At 38.6% G+C, this 24,851-nt stretch overlaps 1 protein-coding gene across 9 annotated transcripts in view; it reads right to left on the bottom strand.

The window, feature by feature from the left end:
• The window catches only part of EML5 (EMAP like 5), a 209,581-nt gene that overhangs the window by 113,858 nt on the left and 70,872 nt on the right, over positions 1 to 24,851 (bottom strand). For all 9 annotated transcript variants that reach the window (XR_008513154.2, XM_024231451.3, XM_054530353.2 and 6 more), the window contains exons 7-8: positions 23,336 to 23,537; positions 17,148 to 17,285 (exon numbers count right to left, since the gene is read on the bottom strand). Coding sequence is in view for 8 of the 9 variants with exons in the window: in XM_024231451.3 (XP_024087219.1) it covers positions 17,148 to 17,285; positions 23,336 to 23,537 (340 nt within the window). In the remaining variant the exon portion in view is untranslated. The remainder of the gene's footprint in view (positions 1 to 17,147; positions 17,286 to 23,335; positions 23,538 to 24,851) is intronic.

The raw sequence follows: 24,851 nt of genomic DNA on the forward strand, positions 1-24,851 counted from the left end.
TAAGTACTTCAGAGATCCATACTAAATTTCTGGAGTTAATAAAGAATAAAGGAAATAAAGTAATAGATTTTTATGGTAAAAGAAGTTCTTTGTAAATATGGAGTTTATGAAAAATGTTTAATTTAAACACTAATTTTCAAACAATTTTTTTTGTAAGGAGCTAAATGTGCAAAATTACATTTAGGAAATAATAAAGGATGAATTCATCTATATTACTTCAGTAATACTTTTTTTTTTTTTGAGACAGAGTCTCGCTCTGTTGCTTAGGCTGGAGTTCAGTGGCATGATCTCGACTCACTGCAACCTCCACCTCCGGGGTTCAAGCGATTCTCACCTCATACCTCAGCCTCCCAAGTAGCTGGGATTACAGGTGCACACCACTATACCTGGCTAATTTTTTTGACGTTTTTAAATAGAACACACATTCCTCCCTTAGGGACCATGTTGACCAGTGAAGTGGAACTTTTTTTCAATGATGACTTCTTATTGAGTATCCAAAATAATACAGATATTACTAACAGCCAAAAAATGGATAAATATGTAGTAAAACACCACGGAGTTTCCAAAGTTGTGGAGTTTGTCGGCAGAAGGAGGAGAGGCAGAGGGAGGGAGAAAAGGTAGGAAGAAGTAAAAATTCTTATTTTCAATCAGTGTCAGAGACTTTTCTACAGAAAAATTTTGCGTTCATTGACTTGTGTTACATGTGCAAGACTTAATCTTCAGTTGTATTTGAGTCACTATACAGCTGTGGGCCTGTTAATTATAGTACTTACTGATTACCCTAACCAACGTAGTGTTAGAAATAGAAATAGAAAAATGAGCCCCAAGATAAACCCAAGATTGTATTATTTGAAGCTTCTGTACTTTTTTTTTAAGTTTCCCTGGTCAACATCACCTTTGCCTCTGCAACTTGCAAGGTCCTCTTCCTATGCATAGACTCATACAGCTGCCTCTGCATTTCTCAGGGACTCCTTCAAGTTAACATTAAATCCATATACCTTATTGCCCTTTGCTCCATATCCATCCATCCATCCATTCCTCCCTCCCTATATGGAGTAAGATTTTTAAGAAAAGTCTAAGGCACTGTTTGGCAGCTTTTACTTTTTATGCCTCCTTTATTTAAAATTTTATAATTATAATCTTCATGACCTTCATTAAAATGCTTCTGGAAAATTCTTCAGAAGTATTTTGGTATTTTTTATAGCATTTTTGTTCTAGAGACTTAATTGCTTCCAATTAAGAAAAGAAGAATGTCTTATGTCCAAGGTTTTCTGTTAACATGTCCCCTGCTCACCAACACACACACACACACACACACACACACACACACACACGGTAGAAGGTAACAGAGAGAGATTGTGGTTGACTGATTGGTTTTTTAGTATAATATTGCTACGTCAATATTATAATTATACGACTACTGTCACATGAAGAGTTTCTCTGACAACTTTAAAGCAAAGACGACAACTATTAGATGAAAATTTGTTAATTTTTTAAAACATTCTGAATTAAGTCTCTGGGAGACAAATATATGACCACTATGGTTTCTTTTAAGAAGCAGAAGGAGGCAAAAGCCTGGGAATACTCATACATGAACAGTTCATAATACACCACAAAGTAAAGGTACAGAGTTGATCAGAGCATACAACAGAAGAATCATTTCTAGCTGAGTGATTCTGGGGAGACATATCAAAGGAAGTGGAGTAGATAGCTATAATGTCTCCATTTTGTTCTGAGGAATGAATGAGATTCAGCTCAGCAAAAGACAGGAACTGGAGGTAAAGGACCTATGTTTCAGCAGAGACAACAGTATGTGAAAGAGCTGATGGCAAGAGAAAGTATTCAAGTTCAGCTTGTGACAGCCACTGTAGTTGAATGGACACAAGCAAGGGGACTTTGGTATGAACTCAGTCTGTTGCGGGAGGCTAAGGGAAAATCATGAAGTGGGGGCCTCATATGTCTTATTAAGATTTTTGGTCTTAATTTGTGAGGTTAAGCTAGGATAAGATGTACCAGTCAGATCACTGATTTGGTTCCAAGATAAAAAACAAATAAGGCTGGGTGTGGTGGCTCACGCCTGTAATCCCAGCAGTTTGGGAGGCTGAGGCAGGCAGATCACAAGATCAGATAGAGACCATCCTGGCTAACACAGTGAAACCCCGTCTCTACTAAAAATACAAAAAATTAGCCAGGTGTGGTGGCATCCGCCTGTAATCCCAGCTACTGAGGAGGCTGAGGCAGGAGAATCACTTGAACCCGGGAAGCAGAGGTTGCAGTGAGCTGAGATCCTGCCACTGCACTCCAGCCTGGGCGACAGGGTGAGACTCCGTCTCAAAACAACAACAACAACAACAAAACAAATTAAAGGAGCATAGTAACAGGATCAAGACCAATTAAAAGGTTACTGCAAATGATGGTTTCTCAGACTTCAGAAAAAAGTGAGCTTCTTTAAAATACAATGTAGTATTATATTCCCTACTATTATAGGACATAATACGTACTATAGGTTAAAGACATAATTCTAATCTTATTCACAAACCTTAATTAATATGTTCCTAGAAAATTAATTAGGAAAGCAAAATCAACAGGATGTGGTGGTGATGAATTACAGCTGGTGGGTTCAGGAGAAAGAGGTATTAAGGAAAACACCTAGGTTTTTTGCTTAGGAACATGGATAATGGTGCCATTCACTAGGATACGGCCCATGGACAGATGATCAGTTTGGGAGGGATATCATGAGTTCGGTTTTGGAAATGCTGAGTTGGAGGTGCCTTTGAGACATCCAAGTGATGTTAAATAAGTAACTGGATATGCATAGCTCGAGTTTTGAGATAACAGTTGGAGCTGTGCATCCGGGGCCATCAGGCTATGCGTGGTAACTGACGGCAGAGGCAGAATGAGACTAGCAGAATGAGACTATCTAGGGAGAAAATATAGAGTAAAAAGAAGAGAAAGTCTAGGCCTGAGCTTTGAGGAACTCTAATATTTACTTGCTGGGCAAAAGATAATTAGCCTATGAAGAAAATGGGGCTAGAGAAGTAAGCTGAAAACAGAAAGAGAACAAACACCTAAAAGCCAAGGGAGAAAGCATTTTGAGAAGCAGCAAGTGGTTAAGAGAATCCAATACTGCTGGGAATTCAAGCTAAATGAGAAGTGAAAAACGTCTCCTAGTTTTAGGGACATAGGGTACAATTAGTGAGTGTTTTTCAACATAAAGCTGAAAGCAGAAGCCATATAGGAATGAGGATAGAGGTTGATAAGTTAATTAGAAGAAAAGAGAATAAAGTTAGACAGTTTTATGAGAAACACTCCTGTGAAAGGGAGGAAAGTAGAAATGTGATGTAAGAGAAAGAGACTTTGGTTTGAGGCATGAAACTTAAGATGGGACACGTTGAGCATGTTCTAATAGGGCTCTTTGGTGGGGGTGCAACCAACCATTTGATGTGAAAAAATAATGGATGTACACAAAGAGTTACTTTTTTAAAGCCAGGAGACAACTTTTGGAACTTACTACTCCCAAGATGCACAACAGAAAAAATATAAACAATTTGAAAAGAAATTTTAAATGAATGTGTGATTTCTTCAGAAAAAACTATCATAATCCCTTTTAAAGTTGATAAAATGTGGTAGTAACATTGTCAGAGAGAGACAAGTGGCTAGCCACTGGTAGAATTTAAAATGACAATTTGACTGGGCATGGTGGCTCATGCCTGTAATCCCAGCACTTTCAGAGGCCAAGGCAGGAGGATTGCTTGAGCTCAGGAGTTTGAGATCAACTGGGCAAAATGACAAGACCACATCTCTACAAAAAATTAAAACATTAGCTAGGCATGGTGGCTACTTCCAAGTAGTCACAGCTACTTGGAAGACTGAGATGGGAGGATTGCTTGAGCCCAGGAGTTGGAGGCTACAGTGAGCTGTGATTGTGCTACTGTACTCCAGCCTGGGCAAGACAGGGAGACCTTGTCTCAATCAATCAATAAATAAAATGACAATTTTATATATTTACAACTATTAATAGTCTATCCCATACCCTATAGGAAACCTTACTCCATCTTCAGCATAATTTATTAGCCTTATCAAGCTCTTCCACTATTATGAAGTCTCTCTCACTATTCATGAAAAGGAATGGGTGCCTCTGAGGAGTCTGATGTTGATAACACAATGTAGCTTACTATAAGTCAAAGTTCCATATGTGTATATATAATTTTCTATTTTAAAATATTTGCAAGTTTTCATTTGACTCTCTGATATGAGCATTTTTTTTTAACAGAAAATGGTGGGAAGTGAGGATGGCAAAATGGTAGAAAAGGACTTTGCAATGTTAGTCGCCTTGCAGAAATACCAATTTGAATCATCCATGCATAAAAATACCTTCACAAAGGAGACAGACACATGAAAATCTCCTCAAAAAATTAATTAATCCAGGAGCTGGTTTTTTGAAAAAATTAATGAAATAAATAGACTGCTAGCTAGACTAATGAAGGAGAAAAGAGAGAAGACTCAGATAGATATAATAACAAATGATAAAGGGGATATCATCACTGACCCCACAGAAATACAAACAACCATCAGAGAATACTATAAACACTTCTATGCATATAAACCAGGAAATCTAAAATAAATGGATAAATTCCTGGACACATACACCCTCCAAAGACTGAACCAGGAAGAAGCTGAATCCATGAATAGACCAATAACAAGTTCTAAAATTAAGGCAGTAATAAATAGCCTACCAACCAAAAAAGGCTCAGGATCAGATGAATTTATAGCTGAATTCTACCAGAAATACAAAGAGGAGCACATACCCTTTCTTCTGAAATAGCCCAACAATTGAAAAGGAGGGACTCCTCCCTAACTCATTTTATGAGGCCAGCAACATCTTGATACCAAAACCTGGCAGAGATCCAACAAAAAACTTCAGGCCAGTATCCCTGATGAATATCAATGCAAAAATCCTCAATAGAATACTGGCAAACTGAATCCAGCAGCACATCAAAAAGCTTATCCACCACAATCAAGTAGGCTTCATCCCCGAGATGCAAGGCTGGTTCAACAAACGCAAATCAATAAATGTAATTCATCACATAAACAGATCTAAAAACGAAGACCATATGATTATCTTAATAGATGCAGAAAATGCCTTTGATAAAATTCAGCATCCCTTCATTTTAAAACCTCTCAATAAAATAGATATTGAAGTAACATCCCCCAAAATAATAAGCTGTTTATGACAAACCCACAGCCAGTATCATACTGAATGTGCAAGAGCTGGAAATAGTCCCCTTGAAAACTGGCACAAGACAAGGATGTCCTCTCTTCAATCACTCCTATTTAACACAGTATTGAAGTTCTGGCCAGGGAAATGAGACAAGAAAAAGAAATAAAGCGTATTCAAATAGGAAGAGAGGAATTCAGATCGTCTTTATTTGCAGATGACATGATCCTATATCTAGAAAACTCCATTGTCTCAGCCCAAAAGCTTCTTAAGCTAATAAGCAACTCCAGCAAAGTCTCAGGATATACAATCAATGTGTAAAAGTCACAAGCATTCCTATACACCAACAATAGGCAAGCGGAGAGCCAAATTATGAATGAACTCCCACTCACAATTGCTACAAAGAGAATAAAATACCTAGGAATACAGCTAATAAGGGAAGTGAAAGACCTCTTTAAGGAGAACTACAAACCACTGCACAAGGAAATAAAACAGAACACAAATGAAAATATTCCATGCTCCTGGATAGGAAGAATGAGTATCATGAAAATTGCCGTACTGTCCAAAGTAATTCATGGATTCAATGCTATTCCCATTAAACTACCACTGATATTCTTCAAAGAAATAGAAAAAAACTACTTAAGAAATCATATGGAACCGGGGAGGAGCCAAGATGGCCGAACAGGAACAGCTCCCAGCGTGAACGACGCAGAAGATGGGTGATTTCTGCATTTCCATCTGAGGTACTGGGTTCATCTCACTAGGGAGTGCCAGACAGTGGGCGCAGGTCACTGGGTGCGTGCACCGTGCGCGAGCCGAAGAAGGGCGAGGCATTGCCTCACTCGGGAAGTGCAAGGGGTCAGGGAGTTCCCTTTCCTAGTCAAAGAAAGGGGTGACAGACGGCACCTGGAAAATTGGGTCACTCCCACCCGAATACTGCGCTTTTCCAACGGGCTTAAAAAACGGCACACCAGGAGATTATATCCCACACCTGGCTCAGAGGGTCCTACGCCCACGGAGTCTCGCTGATTGCTAGCACAGCAGTCTGAAATCAAACTGCAAGGCGGCAGCGAGGCTGGCGGAGGGGCGCCCGCCATTGCCCAGGCTCGCTTAGGTAAACAAAGCAGCCTGGAAGCTCGAACTGGGTGGAGCCCACCACAGCTCAAGGAGGCCTGCCTGCCTCTGTAGGCTCCACCTCTGGGGGCAGGGCACAGACAAACAAAAAGACAGCAGTAACCTCTGCAGACTTAAATGTCCCTGTCTGACAGCTTTGAAGAGAGCAGTGCTTCTCCCAGCACGCAGCTGGAGATCTGCGAACGGGCAGACTGCCGCCTCAAGTGGGTCCCTGACCCCTGATCCCCAAGCAGCCTAACTGGGAGGCACCCCCAACCAGGGGCAGACTGACACCTCACCCGGCCGGGTACTCCAACAGACCTGCAGCTGAGGGTCCTGTCTATTAGAAGGAAAACTAACAAACAGAAAGGACATCCACACCAAAAACCCATCTGTACATCACCATCATCAAAGACCAAAAGTAGATAAAACCACAAAGATGGGGAAAAAACAGAGCAGAAAAACTGGAAACTCTAAAAAGCAGAGTGCCTCTCCTCCTCCAAAGGAATGCAGTTCCTCACCAGCAACGGAACAAAGCTGGACGGAGAATGACTTTGACGAGCTGAGAGAAGAAGGCTTCAGACGATCAAATTACTCCGAGCTACGGGAGGATATTCAAACCAAAGGCAAAGAAGTTGAAAACTTTGAAAAAAATTTAGAAGAATGTATAACTAGAATAACCAATACAGAGAAGTGCTTAAAGGAGCTGATGGAGCTGAAAACCAAGGCTCGAGAACTACGTGAAGAATGCAGAAGCCCCAGGAGCCGATGCGATCAACTAGAAGAAAGGGTATCAGTGACGGAAGATGAAATGAATGAAATGAAGTAAGAAGTGAAGTTTAGAGAAAAAAGAATAAAAAGAAACGAGCAAAGCCTCCAAGAAATATGGGACTATGTGAAAAGACCAAATCCACGTCTGATTGGTGTACCTGAAAGTGATGGGGAGAATGGAAACAAGTTGGAAAACACTCTGCAGGATATTATCCAGGAGAACTTCCCCAATCTAGCAAGGCAGGCCAACATTCAGATTCAGGAAATACAGAGAATGCCACAAAGATACTCTTCGAGAAGAGCAACTCCCAAGACACATAATTGTCAGATTCACCAAAGTTGAAATGAAGGAAAAAATGTTAAGGGCAGCCAGACAGAAAGGTCGGGTTACCCTCAAAGGGAAGCCCATCAGACTAACAGCTGATCTCTCGGCAGAAACCCTACAAGCCAGAAGAGAGTGGGGACCAATATTCAACATTCTTAAAGAAAAGAATTTTCAACCCAGAATTTCATATCCAGCCAAACTAAGCTTCATAAGTGAAGGAGAAATAAAATACTTTACAGACAAGCAAATGCTGAGAGATTTTGTCACCACCAGGCCTGCCCTATAAGAGGTCCTGAAGGAAGCGCTAAACATGGAAAGGAACAACCGGTACCAGCCGCTGTGAAATCATGCCAAATTATAAAGACCATCGAGACTAGGAAGAGACTGCATCAACTTACGAGCAAAATAACCAGCTAACATCATAATGACAGGATCAAATTCACATAACAATATTAACTTTAAATGTAAATGGACTAAATGCTCAATTAAAAGACACAGACTGGCAAATTGGATAAAGACTCAAGACCCATCAGTCTGCTGTATTCAAGAAACCCATCTCACGTGCACAGACACACATAGGCTCAGAATAAAAGGATGGAGGAAGATCTACCAAGCAAATGGAAAACAAAAAAAGGCAGGGGTTGCAATCCTAGTCTGTGATAAAACAGATTTTAAATCAACAAAGATCAAAAGAGACAAAGAAGGCCATTACATAATGGTAAAGGGATCAATTCAACAAGAAGAGCTAACTATCCTAAATATATATGCACCCAATACAGGAGCACTCAGATTCATAAAGCAAGTCCTGAGTGACCTACAAAGAGACTTAGACTCCCACACATTAATAATGGGAGACTTTAACACCCCACTGTCAACATTAAACAGATCAACGAGACAGAAAGTCAACAAGGATACCCAGGAAATGAACTCAGCTCTGCACCAAGTGGACCTAATAGACATCTACAGAACTCTCCACCCCAAATCAACAGAATATACATTCTTTTCAGCACCACACCACACCTATTCCAAAATTGACCACATACTTGGAAGTAAAGCTCTCCTCAATAAATGTAAAAGAACAGAAATTATAACAAACTATCTCTCAGATCACAGTGCAATCAAGCTAGAACTCACGATTAAGAATCTCACTCAAAACCACTCAACTACATGGAAACTGAACAACCTGCTCCTGAATGACTACTGGGAACGTAACGAAATGAAGGCAGAAATAAAGATGTTCTTTGAAACCAACGAGAACCAAGACACAACATACCAGAATCTCTGGGATGCATTCAAAGCAGTGTGTAGAGGGAAATTTATAGCACTAAATGCCCACAAGAGAAAGCAGAAAAGATCCAAAATTGACACCCTAACATCATAATTAAAAGAACTAGAAAAGCAAGAGCAAACACATTCGAAAGCTAGCAGAAGGCAAGAAATAACTAAAATCAGAGCAGAACTGAAGGAAATAGAGACACAAAAAACCCTTCAAAAAATTAATGAATCCAGGAGCTGGTTTTTTGAAAGGATCAACAAAATTGATAGACCGCTAGCAAGACTAATAAAGAAACAAAGAGAGAAGAATCAAATAGACGCAATAAAAAATGATAAAGGGGATATCACCACCAATCCCACAGAAATACAAACTACCATCAGAGAATACTACAAACACCTCTACGCAAATAAACTAGAAAATCTAGAAGAAATGGATAAATTCCTGGACACATACACCCTCCCAAGACTAAACCAGGAAGAAGTTGAATCTCTGAATAGACCAATAACAGGCTCTGAAATTGTGGCAATAATCAATAGCTTACCAACCAAAAAGAGTCCAGGACCAGATGGATTCACAGCCGAATTCTACCAGAGGTACAAGGAGGAACTGGTACCATTCCTTCTGAAACTATTCCAATCAATAGAAAAAGAGGGAATCCTCCCTAACTCATTTTATGAGGCCAGCATCATCCTGATACCAAAGCCGGGCAGAGACACAACCAAAAAAGAGAATTTTAGCCCAATATCCTTGATGAACATTGATGCAAAAATCCTCAATAAAATACTGGCAAACTGAATCCAGCAGCACATCAAAAAGCTTATCCACCATGATCAAGTGGGCTTCATCCCTGGGATGCAAGCCTGGTTCAATATACGCAAAGAAATAAATGTAATCCAGCATATAAACAGAACGAAAGACAAAAACCACATGATTATCTCAATAGATGCAGAAAAGGCCTTTGACAAAATTCAACAACCCTTCATGCTAAAAACTCTCAATAAATTAGGTATTGATGGGACGTATCTCAAAATAATAAGAGCTATCTATGACAAACCCACAGCCAATATCATACTGAATGGGCAAAAACTGGAAGCATTCCCTTTGAAAACTGGCACAAGACAGGGATGCCCTCTCTCACCACTTCTATTCAACATAGTGTTGGAAGTTCTGGCCAGGGCAATTAGGCAGGAGAAGGAAATAATGGGTATTCAATTAGGAAAAGAGGAAGTCAAATTGTCCCTGTTTGCAGACGACATAATTGTATATCTAGAAAACCCCACTGTCTCAGCCCAAAATCTCCTTAAGCTGATAAGCAACTTCAGCAAAGTCTCAGGATACAAAATCAATGTACAAAAATCACAAGCATTCTTATACACCAACAACAGACAAACAGAGAGCCAAATCATGAGTGAACTCCCATTCACAATTGCTTCAAAGAGAATAAAATACCTAGGAATCCAACTTACAAGGGATGTGAAGGACTTCTTCAAGGAGAACTACAAACCACTGCTCAAGGAAATAAAAGAGGATACAAACAAATGGAAGAACATTCCATGCTCATGGCTAGGAAGAATCAATATCGTGAAAATGGCCATACTGCCCAAGGTAATTTACAGATTCAATGCCATTCCCATCAAGCTACCAATGACTTTCTTCAAAGAATTGGAAAAAAACTATTTTAAAGTTCATATGGAACCAAAAAAGAGCCCGCATCGCCAAGTCAATCCTAATTCAAAAGAACAAAGCTGGAGGCATCGTGCTACCTGACTTCAAACTATACTACAAGGCTACAGTAACCAAAACAGCATGTTACTGGTACCAAAACAGAGATATAGATCAATGGAACAGAACAGAGCCCTCAGAAATAATGCCACATATCTACAACTATCTGATCTTTGACAAACCTGACAAAAACAAGAAATGGGGAAAGGATTCCCTATTTAATAAATGGTGCTGGGAAAACTGGCTAGCCATATGTAGAAAGCTGAAACTGGATCCCTTCCTTACACCTTATACAAAAATCAATTCAAGATGGATTAAAGACTTAAATGTTAGACCTAAAACCATAAAAACCCTAGAAGAAAACCTAGGCATTACCATTCAGGGCATAGGCATGGGCAACGACTTCATGTCTAAAACACCAAAAGCAATGGCAACAAAAGCCAACATTGACAAATGGGATCTAATTAAACTAAAGAGCTTCTGCACAGCAAAAGAAACTACCATCAGAGTGAACAGGCAACCTATAAAATGGGAGAAAATTTTCGCAACCTACTCATCTGACAAAGGGCTAATATCCAGAATCTACAATGAACTCCAACAAATTTACAAGAAAAAAACAAACAACCCCATCAAAAAGTGGGCGAAGGACATGAACAGACACTTCTCAAAAGAAGACATTTATGCAGCCAAAAAACACATGAAAAAATGCTCACCATCACTGGCCATCAGAGAAATGCAAATCAAAACCACAATGAGATACCATCTCACACCAGTTAGAATGGCAATCATTCAAAAGTCAGGAAACAATAGGTGCTGGAGAGGATGTGGAGAAATAGGAACATTTTTACACTGTTGGTGGGACTGTAAACTAGTTCAACCATTGTGGAAGTCAGTGTGGCGATTCCTCAGGGATCTAGAACTAGAAATTCCATTTGACCCAACCATCCCATTACTGAGTAGATACCCAAAGGACTATAAATCATGCTGCTATAAAGACACATGCACACGTATGTTTATTGCGGCATTATTCACAATAGCAAAGACTTGGAACCAACCAAATGTCCAACAATGATAGACTGGATTAAGAAAATGTGGCACATATACACCATGGAATACTATGCAGCCATAAAAAATGATGAGTTCATGTCCTTTGTAGGGACATGGATGAAATAGGAAATCATCATTCTCAGTAAACTATCGCAAGAACAAAAAACCAAACACCGCATATTCTCACTCATAGGTGGGAATTGAACAATGAGAACACATGGACACAGGAAGGGGAACATCACACTTTGGGGACTGTTGTGGGGTGGGGGGAGGGGGGAGGGATAGCATTGGGAGATATACCTAATGTTAGATGACGAGTTAGTGGGTGCAGCGCACCGGCATGGCACATGTATACATATGTAACTAACCTGCACATTGCACACATGTACCCTAAAACCTAAAGTATTAAAAAAAAAAATCATATGGAACCAAAATAGAGCCTGTACAGCCAAGTCAATCCTAAGCAAAGAGAACAAGGCAGGAAGCATCACGCTACTGGACCTCAAACTATATTACAAGGCTACAGTAACCAAAACAGCATGATGCTGGTATAAAAACAGACACATAGACCAATGGAACAGAATAGAGAATTCAGAAATAAGACCACACATCTACAACCATCTGATCTTCAACAAAACTGACAAAAACAAGCAAGGGGGAAAGGATCTCCTATTCAATAAATGGTGCTGGGAAAACTGGCTAGCTATACGCAGAAAACTGAAACTGGACCCCTTTCTTACACCTTATACAAAAATTAACTCAAGAGGGATTAAAGACTTAAATGTAAAACACAAAATTATAAAAAACCCTAGAAGAAAATCTAGGCAATACCATTCAGGTCATAGGCATGGGCAAAGATTTCATGAAGAAATTGCCAAAGGCAACTGCAACAAAAGCAAAAATTGACAAATAGAATCTAATTAAACTAAACAGCTTTGGCGCAATAAAAGAAACTATCATCAGGGCGAAGAGGCAACCTACAGAGTGGGAAAAAATTTTTGCAATCTATCCATCTGACAAAGGTCTGATATCCGGAGTCAACAAGGAACTTAAACAAATTTACAAGAAAAAAACAAACAACCCCATTAAAAAGTGGGCAAAGGACATGTGCAGATGCTTTTCAAAAGACAACATTTATGTGGCCAACAAACATATGAAAAAAAGCTCAACATCACTGATCATTAGAAAAATGCAACTCAAAACCACGTTGAGATACCATCTCACGTCAGTCAGAATGACAATTATTAAAAAGTCAAGAAACAACAGATGCTGGTGAGGTTAAAGAGAAATAGGAAAGCTTTTACACTGTTGGTGGCAATGTGAATTAGTTCAACCACTGTGGAAGATGGTGTGGCAATTCCTCAAAGATCTAGAATCAGAAACACCATTTGTCCCAGCAATCCTATTACTGGGTATATACACAAAGAAATATAAATCATTCTATTACAAAGATGCGTGCAAGTGTATGTTCATTGCAGCACTATTCACAATAACAAAGACATGGAATCAACCCAAATGCCCATCAATGATAGACTGGATAAAGAAAATGTGGTACATGTATACCCTGGAATACTATGCAGCCATAAAAAGGAAGGAGATCATGTCCTTTGCAGGGACATGGATGGAGCAAGAAGCCATTATCCTCAGCAAACTAATGCAGCAACAGAAAAGCAAACACTGCATATTCTCACTTATAAGTGGGAGCTGAACAATGAGAACATATGGACACAGGGAGAGGAACAACACACACTGAGGCCTTTCGGGGGTGGGGTGAGGGGAGGGGGAGCATTAGGAAAAATAACTAATGCATACTGAGCTCAAGCCATTTATGCCTAGTGCTCCATTACTGGAATGCTAAGCTTGTGGGAATTATTTATATCTTACTGCTCAAGGTCATTGCCAAGGTCTGATTTTTCATTAAAAAAAAAAAATTTGCAACCTCCAGCATAAATGGGTTAATACCTAGGTGATGGGTTGATAGGTGCAGCAAACCACCGTGGCACATGTTTACCTACGTAACAAACCTGCACATCCTGTGCATGTACCTTGTAACTTAAAATAAAAATTAAAATAAAAACATATGTTCATAAGAGCTAAGAAAACATGGTGAGAGATTATAGAATCTGTGTGTAACACAGCAATAAGGAAAGACATATTTGAAGAAGGAGGGAAGGACAGTTTTACATTATTCATGTCACCCCTTCCCTCAAGCCAACCTAAGTGTTCATCAATGTATAAATGAATAAAGAGATAGATATACTATTCATTCTTAAAAAGGAAGAAAATCAGCTGGGCACAGGGGCTCATGCCTGTAATCCCAGCACTTTCAGAAGCTGAGGCGGGAGGATTGTTTGAGGCCAGGAGTTTGAGACAAGCCTGGGCAACTTAGTGAGGCCCAGGCTCTACAAACATTTTAAAAATAATTTTAGAAAAGGAAGAAAATCCAGTCATTTGCTACAATGTGGATGAACCTGGTGTACATTATGCTTAGTGAAATAAACCAGGCAGAGAAAAACAGATACTGCATGATCTCGCTTATATGTGGAATCTAAAAAAGTCAAACAGCAGAGAGTAGATTGGTGGTTAACAGGGATTAGTACAGGTGGGAAATGGGGAGATGTTGGTTAAAGAGTACAAAGTTTCAGTTAGAACGAGTAAGTTCTGAAGATATACTGTATGGCACGGTGATTAGAGTTAATAATAATGTAGAATATACTTGAAAATTGCTAAGACACATCTTAAATGTTCTCACCCCCTAAAGTGGTTAAGTATGTGAGGTGATGGATATGTTAACTAGCTTGATGTAATCATTTCACAAAGTATATGTATAACCAAAATCTCATGTTGTATGTCATAAATATATACAGTTTTTATTTGTCAATTATGACTTAATGAAGCTGAGGGGGAACAACAATAAATTTTTAAAAACCCAGACTGGTTACAAAATAATTTTAAAATTGTTAACAGTTTTTATTATGAAAAAAAGATAAGTTATAAGAAGATATTGTGGCTTTACCCTGGCACACCACCTTATATACTAATTTAAGAATCATGAAGTGAGATTCTAATTCATTCTTTTTTCTTCCAACTCTAACATAACCCCCACTCCTGGTGCAGGTACTTTAGTATGTTATAAGCCGGGCACAGTAGCTCATGCCTGTAATCCCAGCACTCCGGGAGGCCGAGGCTGGCAGATCACAAGGTCATGAGATCAAGACCATCCTGGACAACATGGTGAAACCCCATCTCTACTAAAAATACAAAAAAAAAAAAAAATAGCTGGGCGTGGTGGCGCACACCTATAGTCCCACCTACTCAGGAGGCTGAGGGAGGAGAATTGCTTGAACCTGGGAGGCAGAGGTTGCAGTGAGCCGAGATTGCGCCACTGTACTCCAGCCTTGTGACAGAGCAAGACTCCATCTCAAAAAAAAAAAAAAAAAAAAAGTTATGTTTAGTAATGAATCCTGCTTTACCATACGGAGAATACAAAGCAAATCAAGAAGAAATAGTAACCAGGTAAATTCAGATGGATTAAGAAGACCATTTTGTGGTTCACCTTTAAAGGCATTTAATAATCAGAATAACCCTTTCAATACTATTAGCAATGTTGGATTCAGGTGCTAAAATACAGCCTTATTAGGAATAAAAACTTTTTCATCCAGTCTACTGCATTCAATAACTGAAAGAGCAAGTAAATGTATAACTAAAAAAAATCACTACTTTTGAATGCATATCAGCTATATGATAGGAATTCTTAGATGTTTTACATGCATCTTAAATTCTTGTGAAACCTCTATAAGTGAGCACTCCAATTCCAGTACTTCCAATACTTTCAGTTCTTACATACGAGAAAAAATGAAGCTGATCATGAATATTATTATTCATAAGTAATGACCAGGTGTTTCTATTATCTCTAACCTGCAAAACTGAAGAGCAGCCTCCAAAGAAATTAAACCACCAATGAGAAAAAGAACAGATGTTTAATCTTAGATGATGATAGTTACAGAGATTCTAGAATCAATGATCAAATCAGTGCCCAAATTATAATAGTATGGATAGCCTAACAGGGAGGTTTCATAGTCTTCCAACTCTGTTTAAGAAGTTGTTTCAGCATGACAAAATAAAGCAATATGACATATTTATAGAGCTCTGGGGGAAAAGCTTTAATTTATATTCAAATGTTATATTCATATTTTTTAAAATATGAGGTACCTAGAGTAGTCAAACTATGTCTTTCATAGAGACCCAGAAAGTAGAATGATGGTTGTCAGGGGCTTAGGAGATGGAAGAATGGGAATTATTTTTTACTGGGTACAGAGTTTCCATTTGGGAAGATGAAAAAGTTCTGAAGCTAGAGGGTGACGGCTGTTGTGCAGGTGACGGCTGCACAACAATGTGAATGTACTCAATGGCACTGAATTTTACATTTAAAAATGGTTGAAATGTGTTTATATATTATATATTTTACCACAATAAAAAATGTTAATTTAAAAGAAAAGTCTCAGCATATCTCATTATAAAAACTGGTCTCAGAAAGGGGAGTCAGCATGTGTAAAAGCTCAGAAGTACAAGAAAACATAATGTATCTGTTCATAATGGGGAGATGTTGGTTAAAGAGTACAAAGTTTCAGTTAGAATGAGTGAATAAGTTCTGAAGATACACTGTATGGCACAGTGATATAGGAAAGGAGTTTCCTATAGATGAAAGAAACTGGGGTACTGAGAAATAGGCTGGAAAGATGGGCACTACATACCACGTGAAGGATTTGAGCTTCATCCTAAGGACAGTACAAAGCTTTTATCATACTTTAGAAATAAGAGGAAAGCACACAAATGTGTTTTAAAAGGAATCACCATCACTGTGGAGTGAAGAAAGGTCTTGAGGGAAGCAAAACAGGAGGTAAGATGATCAGCTAAGAGGCTATTCCACCAATCCAGTTAGTACATGACAGAAGCCCACACAAGAGTACAATGGTGAGAATAGAAGGCAGATTAATATGAGACCTATCTCAGAAGTAGACTCTCCAGAACTCCTTAATTAACTACATAGGGGAGGCAAAAGAGAGAACTGTGTTAATAGTTTCTGAACTGAGCGACTGAGTGAAGGATCTTACCATTCACTGAGGTAGAGAAGAAAGACTTCGTAAGTACTTATCCTGTGAACATGTGTGGATCTACAGCAAATTTCTTATTGGCTGTATAGAATTCAGTTGAATTTATCTATCTACAATTCAACACAATTCTTTAAATTTTTCTAATTACTCAAACAAAAGAAGAGATGGAAGCATTTTTTAAAGCATAAAGCTATAAATAACAACAACAACAACAACAACAAATTAACCCATTTTAACAGCCTCAGCTTGTTAAATGGAGAGGGATCATTACTGAAAATCTATACTAACAGGAAAAGGTAGTTGGGACCCAAATTTCATAGCTCAAAATTTTAGCCATTAATCTATTAAGCATTCTTAACCCCCCAAACCAAGGTTTCTGAGTTTATTTTTCGGACAAAGCTATTTTTATAAATATATTTTTATACTTGATGAAATTAACATCTGAAATAGATATATTAATAAGGGGAAAAGGATACATGGGTAAAAACAAAAAGTATTACATATTCTGTAACACTGAAGAGAAAATTACTATGTGTTTCTATTTCTATCCTAATACCATACCTTACTCTAAGTACAGTGAATGAGCCATCCTTCATTCCAAGGGCAAGATGGATTCCATCTGCATTGACAGCTGCACAACGAATTGGTTCTTCCATATTACACCTTGCTATTAATGCATGATCTGCTAGGCTCCATATCCTGTAAAATTTAATTTTAAAAATAAAAAAGAATAGTTAGCTAATGCATACTTTAACAAAAATATTTTGGTTAAAATAACCTCATCTTAATTAAGATAAATCTAGATATCTTAACTATCTGTTTTGTGGCAAGAAATTCTTATCTGTGAAAATGGGAACTGTTCATGCTTAAATGACAGAAGTTGACAGAATCTTTTGATTTTAGTTTTTCTGGCGACATCACGTCACTCTGTCACTCAGGCTGGAGTGCAGTGGCATGATCATAGCTTACTATAACCTTGACCCTGTGGGCTCAAGCGATCCTCTAGCCTCAGCCTCAGGAGAAGCTGGGACTACAGGAATGTGCCACCCAACCTGGCTACATTTTGTTGTTGTTGTTGTTTTGGTATCCTTTTAGCACAGCTATAGTGTCACTGCATAATAAACACAATGTTTTGCCATCTAATTGAATAACAGTAAAGTCCATGCTCCATTGTGCCTTAAAATGTAACATTCTAAGTCCAATTTTATCTTTTTCCTCTTATTTCAACATGATGAGCATGCACTGGTGATAAATAATAATGTCACCATATGGTAATGCACACAGTGCTCAAAATTCTGTCAAGTTGTAACTGTGTCACTGAAATTTGTAATGAGCTGAGGAGCATGCAGTGATGTGAGTGTACCATCTCTTTCCCAACATCTCAACTCTGCATCTGTAGTGTGATACACTGATTTATTTATTTTTATTTTTTTAATTATACTTTAAGTTTTAGGGTACATGTACACAATGTGCAGGTTTGTTACATATGTATACATGTGCCATGTTGGTGTGCTGCATCCATCAACTCGTCATTTAACATTAGGTATATCTCCTAATGCTATCCCTCCCCCCTATCCCCACCCCACAACAGGCCCCGGTGTGTGATGTTCCCCTTCCTGGGTCCATGTGTTCTCATTGTTCAATTCCCACCTATGAGTGAGAACATGTGGGGTTTGGTTTTTTGTCCTTGCGATAGTTTACTGAGAATGATGGTTTCCAGCTTCATCCATGTCCCGACAAAGGACATGAACTCATCCTTTTTTATGGCTGCATAGTATTCCATGGTATACATGTGCCACATTTTCTTAATCCAGTCTATCATTGTTGGACATCTGGGTTGGTTCCAAGTCTTTGCTATTGTGAATAGTACCACAATAAATATATGTGTGCACGTGTCTTTATAGCAGCATGATTTATAATCCTTTGGGTATATACCCAGTAATGGGATGGCTGGGTCAAATGGTATTTCTAGTTCTAGATCCCTGAGGAATCGCCACACTGACTTCCACAATGGTTGAACTAGTTTATAGTCCCACCAACAGTGTAAAAGTGTTCTGATTTCTCCACATCCTCTCCAGCACCTGTTGCTTCCTTTTTAATGATCACCATTCTAACTGGTGTGAGATGGTTTTCATTTGCATTTCTCTGATGGCCAGTGATAATGAGCATTTTTTCATGTGTGTTTTGGCGCATAAATGTCTTCTTTTGAGAAATGTCTGTTCATATCCTTCCCCCACTTTTTGATGGGGTTGTTTTTTTCTTGTAAATTTGTTTGAGTTCATTGTAGATTCTGGATATTAGCCCTTTGTTAGATGAGTAGAGTGCAAAAATTTTCTCCCATTCTGTAGGTTGCCTGTTCACTCTGATGGTAGTTTCTTTTGCTGTGCAGAAGCTCTTGAGTTTAATTAGATCCCATTTGTCAATTTTGGCTTTTGTTGCCATTGCTTTTGGTGTTTTAGACATGAAGTCCTTGCCCATGCCTATGCCCTGAATGGTATTGCCTAGGTTTTCTTCTAGGGTTTTTATGGTTTTAGGTCTAACATTTAAGTCTTTCATCCATCTTGAATTAATTTGTGTATAAGGTGTAAGGAAGGGATCCAGTTTCAGCTTTCTACATATGGCTAGCCAGTTTTCCCAGCACCATTTATTAAATAGGGAATCGTTTCCCCATTTCTTGTTTTTGTCAGGTTTGTCAAAGATGAGACGGTTGTAGATGTGTGGTATTATTTCTGAGGGCTCTGTTCTGTTCCATTGGTCTATGTCTCTGTTTTGGTACCAGTAACATGCTGTTTTGGTTACTATAGCCTTGTAGTATAGTTTGAAGTCAGGTAGCACGATGCCTCCAGCTTTGTTCTTTTGGCTCAGGATTGTCTTGGCAATGCGGGCCCTTTTTGGTTCCATGTGAACTTTAAAGTAGTTTTTCCCAATTCTGTGAAGAAAGTCATTGGTAGCTTGATGGGGATGGCATTGAATCTATAAATTACCTTGGGCACTATGGCCATTTTCAGTTCTGTGAATTTTTGCCAGATACAGAAGCAGAAAATCCTGACTTGCGCTAACACAGCAGTTAAATGGCTTAGCAGTGGTTAAGTTTTGTTGTGATTTTCTGATCTCAGAACCAAGAATGAAATTTTTCTGAATTACGAAGAATTGGTCTCTCTCTTTCTTTCTTTCTTTTGAGATGGAGTCTGGCTGTTTCCCAAGCTGGAGTGCAGTGGCGCAATCTCAGCTCATTGCAACCTCTGCCTCCCAGGTTCTAGCGATATTATTGAACACTGAATGGATTTGGAAATTAGCTTCTACTGAAGACTCAATACTGTTACCTAATGAATTCAACCTAAAATTACAAGGCAAAAGCAGCACAATGTAATGTGAAACTTACATTGTGGTAAAGTCATTTGAACAATTAATGCTATTTGAATAACAATATCAAGCTGCTTTATATACTTCTGTGCTATCAAAACTTAAAACAAGAAGTGAGGTCTCCATTCCCACACAAATCTGCAGCAGATATTTTTTGGAGCTTAATTTATAGCTTTAGCAGCATATGTTGGACTGTCCTCCTTCGGCAAATGCTGGGTCTTGTCTGTCCCTTGTGCTCCAAGACAAAGCCATAAACAAAGGTCAAGTTTACCCAAAGGAAAAATGCCTTCAGGGCAAAAAGCGGCTTTGGCACAATGCCCCTAAATGCCCATTTTCTTTCACAAATTGGCTGGATAGCTCCTCACTATCTTGTCAGTTCTTTGAAGCTTTTAAGGTGATTTACATTTTAACTAACATCTTTAGTTGTTTTCATTAGAAGTTGTTTTATTCCAAAAAAATTGCCCACCAATAACAGAAACAGTAGTCTGAACAATTACTTTTTAAAGAAACAATTGTCCTATTGACAGCAGCTAGGTGGCATTTGGTAATAGCAGTTCTACAATGAAAGGATTATGAATAGCTCCTAGCAACACACAGAGTGAGGTGTAGCCCCCACAGTAAGTTTACAGACATAAGACCTATGCCGTCTCCCATACCCCAAAAACAGACTGGCACAATGACAGTAAATGGCATGACTGATTAGCATACCATAAAAACATCAATAATTATCTGGAAACAATTAGGTTGAGTCCCCATCTTACTCCTTACACTAAAGGAAGTTTTACATAGATTAGGAGTTAAACATAAAAATATAACCACTAATGTACTGGTAGAATATATTGAAAATTTTTTAAAAATAGTTTTGGGGAAGATTTCTCTATGATACAATCCTAGAAGTCATGAAAGAAAACACTGATAAATTCAGCTATATAAAAAATAACAACAAGAAGAATTTTTGCTTACCTAAAACAACCTACACGAAGTAAAAAAAAAAAAAAAAAAGCAAGTAACAAACTATTGAAATTACTTGCAATTTACATTATAGGCAAAGAGTTAACATCCATAATATATAAAGAGCTGCTAAAAGTAAAGGAAAAAAAGTTCAACAACTCTACAGAAAAAAATGGCAAGAAATGTGGAAAGTTTATAGAAAGGATTCTAGGGAACCACATAACTTTTTAAAATTGGTAAATATAGGGAAAGAATTAAGCACTTTTCTGCCTTTATTATACCCAGGTTAAACAAATAATTGATGAGAAGAAATTCTCTTTATAGAAATATTACAGCTAACAAATGAATAATGAGTGGTAAATGTAAGTATTAGAATGCCACCATTTGAAACTCTTATTAAAATGATACATTTAGGCCATGCATTCTCAATGGGGGAAATATTTCCTGAAACGGGGTAAAAATGAATTCTTAGAGATAAAATATCTTAAATATTACAATGCTTTGCATTCTCTTAAGGGGCCACAATACAAAAAGAGATACACAGTTTTCTGTGGTCTTGAAATTTCAAAGAGAGGGTGTGATTAAGAAAAAAAAATGTAAGAGTGACAAGGAAAAAAGCTTGGGAAATACTGATCTAGAAAATAATCATCAATGGTTGCTACTAGAAAAAACGGAGACTACACATTACATACAATCAAGCAGGAGTACATCACCACCTAGGAAATATCCTGAAAATTCATAACTGTATCTCATCAAACCTCTAAATCTAACTACCAATTTACAGGATACAGGGAACACAGACTATGTTAAAATACACTATGGGTAGGCAATTAGCCAAATCCAGAATGTAGGAAACCCTGAATAAACTGTGAGAACAAAAAAGGGAAAGAAGAAAGCTGTAGAATAAAAGAGACTGAAAAGACATATCAACAAATGCAATATATGAAGCTCATCTGGATCCTGATTTTAAGAAATCATAAAAATATTTTATGAGACAATCAGGAATTTTTATACTAGCTAGATACAGAACACTGTGTGATAACAGTATTGTGGTGATGTTTGAGATATCTTTTAAAGATACAAACTGAAATATTTACAGACGAAATCGGGGGAAAAAAAAGACAAACTGGGGGAAACAAATCTCAACTCCTAAAATTGATCAGTGGTTCTCAAACTTTTGAGTATATCGTAGTCACCTGGAAGCCTTCTGAAATCACAAATGCTCAATTTCTGGTATTAGGTCCTGTAAAACGCCTGAGAATTTGCATTTCTTACAAGTTCTTAGGTAATGCTGATGTTGCTCATCTAGGAACCACACTTTGAGAACCACTATCACAGACAAGGTTTCTAATTTCTTTAATATACAGACAGATATCATTAGATCTTATTTGAAATCAAGTAGAGAAAAAGACCTATGAACTAATAGAAAATAGGCAAAGAGCTTGAACAGGTCAAAGAAAAAAAATGTCCTCTAAACATATAAAAACATACTCAACAACCCTCAATATAAGAGAAATACGTATTTTCAAAATATAACAAGGTATCATTTTTCACCTTTTGGGATTATAATTAGTTCTGTTAAGGGTGTGAGAAAACAGGCACTGGCAGTATATTCACAATAGGTGTAGAAATTGTTGCTACCTCTATGTAAGGCCTTATCTATCAAAATTTAAAATGCACACATCCTTTGACTACTGCTAAACATTTATCAGAGATATTCACATGTGTACAAAATGACAAATGTATAATGATATTCACTGCAAGCCCTGTATTTATAAAATACACAAAACTGGAGGAAATACACAAAAATACACAAAACTGGAGATTTATAAAAACACTAATCTTCCATCAGTAATGGATTAGTTGAATAAATTACAGTATATCCATGCAGTGAAATATTATATTCCTGTTAAAAAGAAGGAAGTAGTTCTGTACATTCTGATATGGAACAAACTCCATATCATATATTTGTAAGAGAAAAAATATTACTAATAATTCTATTAATTTTCAGTACTTATTACTTATGTTCATTTGTTATACCATGAGCTAATAAAGTTTTAACCGGAGTATTTTAAGTTTTCTTTTTTTTTTTTGAGACAGTCTCACTCTATTGCAAGGCTGGAATGCAGTGCCACGATCTTGGCGCACTGCAACCTCCTCCTCCTGGGTTCAAGCGATTCTCCTGCCTCAGCCTCCCGAGTAGCTGGGATTACAGGTGCCCGCCATCATGCCCAGCTAATTTTTGTATTTTTAGTAGAGATGGGGTTTCACCATGTTGGCCAGGATGGTCTCAATCTCTTGACCTTGTGATCCGCCCGCCTTGGCCTCCCAAAGTGCTGGGACTACAGGTGTAAGCCACTGCGCCCGGCCATGTTTTCTTTATGTTTATCTAAGGATACATTCCAGCCTATGGAATTACTTTATAATTTGCTTACCTGACTGAACGATCATCACTTCCAGTCACAGCCAAAGGTTTAGTAGGATGGACAGCAAGTGCCCAAAGTTCACCTTCACAATGTCCTTGCATAATTAGAAAAGGTTTATTTCTTTCTTGCACCACAATTTCAAAAATTTCACTGTCCTGTGTTCCAACTAGAATGTGGTCACCTCGCCAGCACACACTCCTTACAGACAAACCTAGTAAAAAGTAAATTGTATTTAATATACAATGCTGTAATAATGATGGCAGCAGGAGGCAGACAAATCCCTACGGGGCAAGTCCCGGTGAAATCCAACCTTCAAACCTAAGACAGTTTAAAGCCTGAAAGCCAAGCTACAAGTCTTGGAGAAATCCACGGACCGACTGAGAACATCTCTTCCCATTTGGCGCACTTTCCTCTGATCCTCTGATTGATCCCCACCTTTCACCTACTTTACACATATTTACCCTTCCCTAATTGGTTTTTTATAGTGTTGTGTCCATCTTTGAGTGGTTCCTTTTTATAGTCTTTTTTGCATACTCACAAACCCATCAGCATGCAATCCCCCATTCTGAGCCCACAAAACCTCCAGACTCAGCCATATTTGGGGACTGCCCACCTTTGTATGGGGGGTTGCAGGTGGGGGAGACTACCTGACTTCAGCCCATCTCGGGTACCCTCTCCACTGAGAGCTGTTTTGTCACTCAATAAAACTCTTTGCCTTGCTCACCTGCCAGCTGTCAGTATAACCTCTTTCTTCCTGGATGTGGGACAAGAACTTGGAACTCGCCGAACGGTGAGTACAGACAGAGCTGTAACCCTGTAGCACTACCCTCCTACTCGCCAAGCAACAGGAGAGGGAGCTGCTGGGCACCACATGCCCCCGTTTATTGGGCAGGACTGAAAGAGCTATTAACATGCTGTAACACTCCCTTTGGGGCTTCAGGGTCACTGGAGTCCCCAAGTTCTTTAGGTGCCACCACATTCCCTTCATCCAGATGCCAATGCCCAAGGCAGAAGCAGGTCACAGTACACCCGGCCCAGCCACGGGTTGAGCACGGATCCTGCAGCAAGTGTGGGATCCAGCCAGAGTGCAAGCCAAGCGCAGCCTGCCAGGCCAAGTGGGCAGGGTACCTCCTGGCGAGCCTGGAGCCCAGCGCAGCCCTGGACAGAGGCATTGCCAGCCATGGAGGTCTCCAGCTGGCAAGGTGGCACCCAAAATATCCTGTGTCAATAATTCCAATCTTCCTAAATTGAAGTTAATTTTGTATCTTTTATATCTTAGATATGAGACAGAAGAAGATATGTAAGTCCTTGATCTATACTCACATTTTCTTCAATTGTCCATGTTGTTTTCTACATGAAATATTTCTGTTTTTTATGTACCTAGCTCCTACCCATCCTTCAAGACATGTACTCTTCTTCCTTCTCCTTGTAGACAACTCTAGCCATGTCTACTTGCTCAGCCAATCTTATAACACTTCAGTCTGCATTGTTCAATAAGTACTCAATTAGTAAATTACCTTTATAG

Source organism: Pongo abelii, chromosome 15, assembly GCF_028885655.2.
Source record: "Pongo abelii isolate AG06213 chromosome 15, NHGRI_mPonAbe1-v2.0_pri, whole genome shotgun sequence".
In the NCBI taxonomy this organism is placed as follows: Eukaryota; Metazoa; Chordata; class Mammalia; order Primates; family Hominidae; genus Pongo; species Pongo abelii.